Source organism: Triticum aestivum, chromosome 6A (assembly GCF_018294505.1).
Source record: "Triticum aestivum cultivar Chinese Spring chromosome 6A, IWGSC CS RefSeq v2.1, whole genome shotgun sequence".
NCBI classification, from domain to species: Eukaryota; Viridiplantae; Streptophyta; class Magnoliopsida; order Poales; family Poaceae; genus Triticum; species Triticum aestivum.
This window is the reverse complement of record NC_057809.1, coordinates 343,397,594-343,404,426: the sequence shown is the minus strand read 5'-3', so window position 1 is coordinate 343,404,426 and position 6,833 is coordinate 343,397,594. Positions and strand designations below refer to the sequence as shown.

General features: G+C 42.3%; 1 protein-coding gene across 1 annotated transcript in view; it reads left to right on the top strand.

Moving 5' to 3' along the window:
• Positions 1 to 1,323, top strand: part of LOC123127522 (cytochrome b-c1 complex subunit Rieske, mitochondrial) — a 14,188-nt gene extending 12,865 nt beyond the window's left edge. Inside the window, exon 2 of the mRNA XM_044547250.1 lies at positions 387 to 1,323. Within this exon, the coding sequence (XP_044403185.1) occupies positions 387 to 1,030 (644 nt within the window). The 3' untranslated portion in view covers positions 1,031 to 1,323. The remainder of the gene's footprint in view (positions 1 to 386) is intronic.
• Positions 1,324 to 6,833: the final 5,510 nt, after the last annotated feature.

The following is a 6,833-nucleotide window of genomic DNA, read 5'->3' as shown; positions in this document are numbered from 1 at the left end:
ATATATATATATATATATATATATATATATATATATATATATATATTTGCAATTGTAAGGTCACATATAGTGAATTTTGAATGTTATATAATGGACGGTTACCACCAGAATTTGTTGGACTAATGGTTGTAAAGTATTCACAGCATATATTTCAGTAATCTGTTGTGATAATTCTGAAGTGCAACTTTTATTGTGTGGTTGGGTGGCATGTATAATTTTCTTGCTTGTAAGTGCAACTTTGGTTGTGTGGGTTGGTCTAGTTCTTCCCTGTGCTGCTTTGTAATATTACAACATAAAATTGTGAAGACATAATACTGCTATTGCCATGTTGGTTTCTTGTTTCTTTTGGTATTTCAGACATCTTATCTATTTGCCTCCTTGTGCAGGCTTTTCGGTTGAATCTCTTGTTCCGAGGAACCAGGATGGAGAGTTGGCTGAGCTCACACCAACTACAGCAGCTCTGAAGAATGCCTGTGCCAAAATTGTGTATGATGAGTATAACCACGAGAGGTACCCACCTGGTGACCCCAGCAAGCGTGCCTTTGCCTACTTTGTGTTGAGTGGTGGGAGATTTGTGTACGCATCCTTGTTGCGTTTGCTCGTCTTAAAGTTTGTCCTGAGTATGTCAGCAAGTAAGGATGTGCTTGCCCTCGCTTCCCTTGAGGTTGACCTGTCAAGTATTGAGCCCGGTACCACTGTGACTGTAAAGTGGCGGGGCAAGCCAGTTTTCATCAGGCGCAGGACTGAAGATGATGTGAAGCTGGCCAACAGCGTTGATGTTACATCTCTCCGTGATCCACAGGAGGATGCGATGCGTGTCAAGAACCCTGAGTGGCTTGTTGTCATTGGTGTCTGCACTCACTTGGGCTGCATTCCCCTCCCCAACTCTGGGGACTTCGGTGGCTGGTTCTGCCCATGTCATGGCTCACACTATGACATCTCAGGTAGAATCAGGAAGGGCCCAGCACCATACAACCTGGAGGTCCCGACCTACAGTTTCTTGGAAGATAACAAAATGCTTATTGGCTAAGAGCACTGGCCGTAAGATTAATCCCTATGGTGCTGTGCTGCCATTTTGTGTTGGTTTGACGATTCATCTTTTTGTTGCTTGGATAGTCCTTTGATGGACTGTTATCTTAGTGCAGTACTCTTACTAGCACTGGATAGTAAAGAATAATCTGCTGCTACTTTGGTACTGTTAATTAATTTCCAAATATGGCCGTGTTTTCTGGAGCTCACTAGGAATTATCTTATTGTCATATCTTAGATGCCCCTGTCAAGCCTTCATATGATTGTTTTCTACCAACTTTTCTTCAGTCTCCATACATGTGGTCTGCTGTTGCTGATATGTTTGGATGTCAGATGAAATATTTCTCCATGAGCTGTCTTTATGATGTGTGGATGATGTTAGTGATGGGGATTAATAAGTGGTTGCTGTTATGTGGCTATCGACTCTTCATTGCTTGTGTCGCAACCATACATTGACACATTTGGTTTGCAAGTTTTGTTTTTTGAAACAAGGGGCTTGCTATTTTCATTGAGTAAGAAGGTTTTTAGAGTCTTTGCCGAAAGCCGAATTACATGCATCGCTCTTGCAGCATTACTTTACACAAATATTTGGCAAAGCCGAATTACATGCATCGCTCTTGCAGCATTACTTTACACAAATATTTGGCCCCGATGAGGCACCACAACGAAGCTTATATCCCAGGACATTCCCAAAATAGCCAGTATTAGGAGCCTGAAACCGAGTCCAGCTTTATCCACATCCATTCCTTTTGCACTTATTATCCCATATACAGTATAAAACACCCCGGCGAGGCACATGGCCAAAATAGCCAGCAGCTGGGCCCAACTTTATCCACATTCGTCCCTTTTACACTTATCCCATATATAAAATCCCCTAAAAAACCATATATAAAACACATGTATTTACTAGTTTACACACATAAGAATCATAAATCTTAGATATATATATATATATATATATAAAACACACACACACACACACATATATTATCAGAATAACTATTCTGAGAACACTTCCGCACTGCATGCTCAACAGAAGCGAACTGCATCTTCTTTACGCCGTGCACTGCAATGCTACACGGAAGAACTGCTTCATTTTCTGGCGGTCTGCTCGCGTATTTTGTGTGGAATCGGGTGTTGCGGGATGATTTAATTTGTTTATGGATGTCAGTTGACCTTTATTCTTTGTAATTTACAGGAAAAACGACTAAAATATTGGTAAATCGAGGGATTTGGCGGGCGAGTTTTTCTCTGTTCGTTCGTGTTCGTGTCGGAATCGACTCTTTGGCGCTCGGATGTTGTTTGTTAGTTGGAATTGTTTGATATCGTTCGTTTAATCGCACCTTTTACTCCAGAAATTGTGTAATTTTTAGGAGTTAGTTTCCAGTTCTCGCGAATTTGGTTATGTGGGCGGGTGAGCTTCGTCCTCTCCTTTGTTCTTGTTGATTTTCTGGATTTTGCGTCTCGATGTGTTTTTGAATCTTGTAATTACTGTCGCTGTTGGTTTTAATTCATTGTATTGCGCGTATAATTCTCATTCTTTGATTTGCAATTTTTAAATAAAAGTTGATGCTGTTTGTCCAGTTTGCCGTGTGTTCGATGTAGTTTTTTGCGGGGTATTTTTCGATAGTTTAGTTGTTGGACAATTGTTAGGCGAGTTATGTAAGTGCGATTGAATTGGCACCTCTGCTAGTCTACGACATATCTGTATTTCTACTGCTTTAATTTTATTGTTGTTGTTCTGGCATACACTGTAGTGCACTGCATTTTTGTTAGCAGTGTACTTCGTTTTAGCTGTATTACAGTGGTCATGGCAACTTATGAGATTTCTCTTTTCTTAAACTGCATTTTGTGTTTTAGAGGACTGCATAATATGTACTTTCGTACTACATTAACAGTATGGTTAATATTCTATCGTGCTATTAGAATAGATGATCCATTATATGCTTTTGTTAGCTGAATAGTTACTATGACAATTTTTTTGAACTGAATACTATGAGAATTCTTTTGAACATCATATGTTAACTGTAAAGTTTCGACCATTCGCATTGCATTGTTACTGTTCAAATGACTGTTTTTTTATATTTAGGACCAACTATGTGTTTGAGAGAACTGCATTACTGCCAGCAGCAACTTGTCTAAAAATGGATGATAAAATGATGCAGATGAGGTTGCATACTTTAAATAGGCACCGTTCAAAGTGTCTGGTGGACATAATTTTAAAAGCGTACAGCATTAGCAAAACATTAGAAATATGCCACCGTTGGCTTGCTTCATATTTAGACTGCCTACAGTGCAAATATTGTGAACTTCAGGGAGTCTTCTTCTTTGTAGAAAAACAGCATGGCCACTTCTCCGACCTCAAAGCCATTCTGGGAGACAAATTCTTTCCAACCAGTAGTTATGTTGATGCATTCTTGAGAGTCGATGTGGTAGTCAGCTTGCATGTCTCCATACCCATTCTTGTGTACTGTCTCCAAAGTAACCTTCCCTGAACTCGGAGCAGGAAATTTTACTATGGATGGCAGTTTCTGCATTTTGGAAAGGATGGAAAAAGAATGTTTATAAGTAAATTACAATGTATGAACATATATATACCCATTCTTTATACTTAGGATGATCTGTTTTATGTTGAGTTAAATATGTACATATATATGACTACTATTTTTTATATTATACGGAATTGACCTCTGGTTTTACTAGGATATATATCATACTGTAACATGTTTGTACTGCAAGGTCATTTACAGTGTACTTCGCTAGCATGTTAAGAGAACTGCAATACTGATCTACTGACCCTCTTTTTTGTTCGTGTGTTGTGGTACTAAAGAAAAATAGGTGGAAGCATCTAGCCTTAATAGCTAACAAATCTGAACAACAATACAAATTATGTTTTGTATTTTGTTGACACTACTGAACAAATTGATTGAACTATATATTCAGATGTGGATTTGCAGGTAGATTATGTCCAAAATTGTGAGGGAAAAAACATACCCAACTTTCCTGTAGATCTGCGGGTGTGAGGCGATGAAGAAATGGCGGCTGAAACCCCCTGTTGGGTATCATCAGGCATCCGAGCATGCTGCGCCACTCGGTGTTGGTGAGCTCTAGACCTTCTGCGTACACGCATGTGTCCACTACCGGCGCCATCCTTGCCAAACACCCGCACTTACAGTCCATGGCGGGTTCAGTGGAATTCTATAGAAGAGCTGGGGATGGGATGAACCCTAGATCTATGATTTGAAGAAAAAGAGGAACGAGGGAGGCTTTGTGTTAGTCTGGAGCACGAATGGATACGTTTTTATTCAACCAATTGACCAACGGAAGTAATAAATGTTTGTGGTTGGTGTTAGGTGGCGGATTGGTTCTGATTCAGTGTGCGCGAATGCATTTGAGTAGTATGAGGACTGCATACCTGAAAATAGCGAATTGCATTGTCATATCAAGGCGAACCGCGGAACGCGTGGTTGGGCCTGCATTTGTGTATGGTACGTGAGATTATTTAAAAAAAAATCAGTGGCCTCTCTTTTTGTGTGTTGGGCCTGTGTTCGGGGAGTGAAGACGCATTGGGCCCAAGTCGGCCTGTGAGCACGGCTGGTTCCCGGTGCGTTGTGTGCGGCCTAATATTTAGTCCCACCTCGCCCGCAAAAGGCGCGCCCAACCTGTTTATAAGCGCTGGCGAGGCAGCCGTATCGAACTCCTCTGGTTACTTATTTGGGCGCTTATACACGGCGCTCGCTACTCTATGCTCTCTGACCTGCGGGCCCATGTGCGCCCGGCCCCATGCATTGTGGATCAGAACGACTTGCCTGCTGTGGGCGCAGACCTACTACAAGACTGGCTGGGGCCGGCTACACCTGGGTGGTCAATTTTTTTTCTATTGTTTTTTTCAATGTAGGGGGGCGTGCACTGCTTTGTAAACCATCTGTGCATGCAGTCCGTACTACATGCACAGTTCTCATTTTTTGTTTTCATGTTTTTGCTCTTATGTAATCTTTTTTCCAATGTAGGGGAGTGCACTTCTTAGTAAACATACTTGTACTGCATTGATTATGTTCCTGTACTGCACGTTCATATATTTCCGCACTACATACATAGATCACATTTTTCTTTGTGTGTTTTTCATTCCAATCACAGATGTCAGAGCAAAAGTTTAACAGTCCAGCGTCGTGAAGAACACTGGGGACTGGTGTGAAGCACGTCAGAGATCCCATATCCACGTGAGGAATGTGCTCATGGTAGAAGATTTTCTCTTTGTTGAACAGCACTGAGGAATAGAAATTGGCTTGACTAGCAGTCCAGAAACGCCTCTTCCTAATGTGAGCAGAGTTATAAGGGTTGTATTCTTCGAAGAATACATGCTCGCCGAAGAAATCATCAGCCTTGAACTTTTGCTTGCATGAGAATGGATCCTTTGGCTTGGGCAGAGGAGTGTCAGTGAGTTGCGTCACGACCTCAGGAATCGCAATCTCAGGTTCTTCAGGCTGAGGAATTTCTGGTTCCTCTTCAGTGGTAGTCTGCGTCTTCAGATGTTCAGCAGCAACAGTTTCTTTAGCGCTAGTGGCTGAATTTCCTCATGTGCAGATGAAGTGGGGTGAGTTTCTTCAGAGCCCATTTGAACAGTTTGTGTGGGGGACTGAGGTATTTGCTGCAACGGTGTGAACATTGGAGAATTTGGATGCTGACTTTCCCAGAATTCATCACTCATCACTGGTGTGGAGCAGCCAACGTCCACATCTTCATCTTCCATTTCTTCAACGCCAGACTCTTCAGCTGTGAACTGAGGCATAGGCGAGGAGATAACAGGTGTTGAAGGGATCGCATCCACTTCAATTTCTTCATCAAGCTGCTCTGACGAAGCAGCAGAGTGATTTTCGTCATCAGATCCGCTAGGGATCTCATATTCTTCACCAAAAGGAACAAGGTCCTTTGATGGCATGGTTGAGATCGAAACAGCATCAATGGGATTAGCAAATGAACTGGTCAAAGGCTTCATCTTCTTCGGAGATGAAGAATCTGAAGTAGCTGATGCTTTCCTTTTCTTCATTGCTGCATGCTCTGCAGCCTTGGTCTTCTTCACATCTGATGTAGATGGAAGGATCGGAGTTGGTGTTGGCGCAGGAGGAGCAGAGGAATCTGGTTGATTTTCTTCAAGCACAACCGATGCAGTTGCCCTGATTTCTTCAGTTTCTTCAGGCGGACCACTAGTGGATGCCCTGACAATTTCTTCAGCGGCTGGAATGCAGTCATCAGCCCTGGAACTCACATTTTCTTCAGCAACCTTATTTTCATCAGCGGTGCTGGCATGTTCTTCAGTCGGCTGGGCAGATGCTTCAGCCTGAGGAACTTCCTGTTGGGTTGGGGCTGTAACATTGGAAGTGAAGTTATCAGCAAGTCTTACAAAACGAACTTTGTCTCCAAGCCAATCAGCATGGTATGTGTCAAATTCATCACCGAGTTTCTTGATCTCAGATTGAGTAGTGACAAGTTCTTCAGTTGTCATAGAGACAACGCTTTTCTTCAGATAGCGCTCCTTCTTGTACTGCGCTTTCTTGATCTGCCTGGCCTTCTCAAATTTCCACTTCTCTTCTTGAATGAAGTGATTTAGCATGTGACTTTGGCCAGGAGTCAGCTTGAAGTCAGGCATGGGAGTGTTGGGTCCTTGTGCCAAACATCAATATACTCGAGGATCAACTTTGGATCCAAAAGGAGCGGCACATTTGTTCCCTTGGCTCTAGCGGCCCTGACTTGCCTGTCTCTGATGATTTCTACATGTTCATCATCATCAGCTTCGTCTTCTTCAG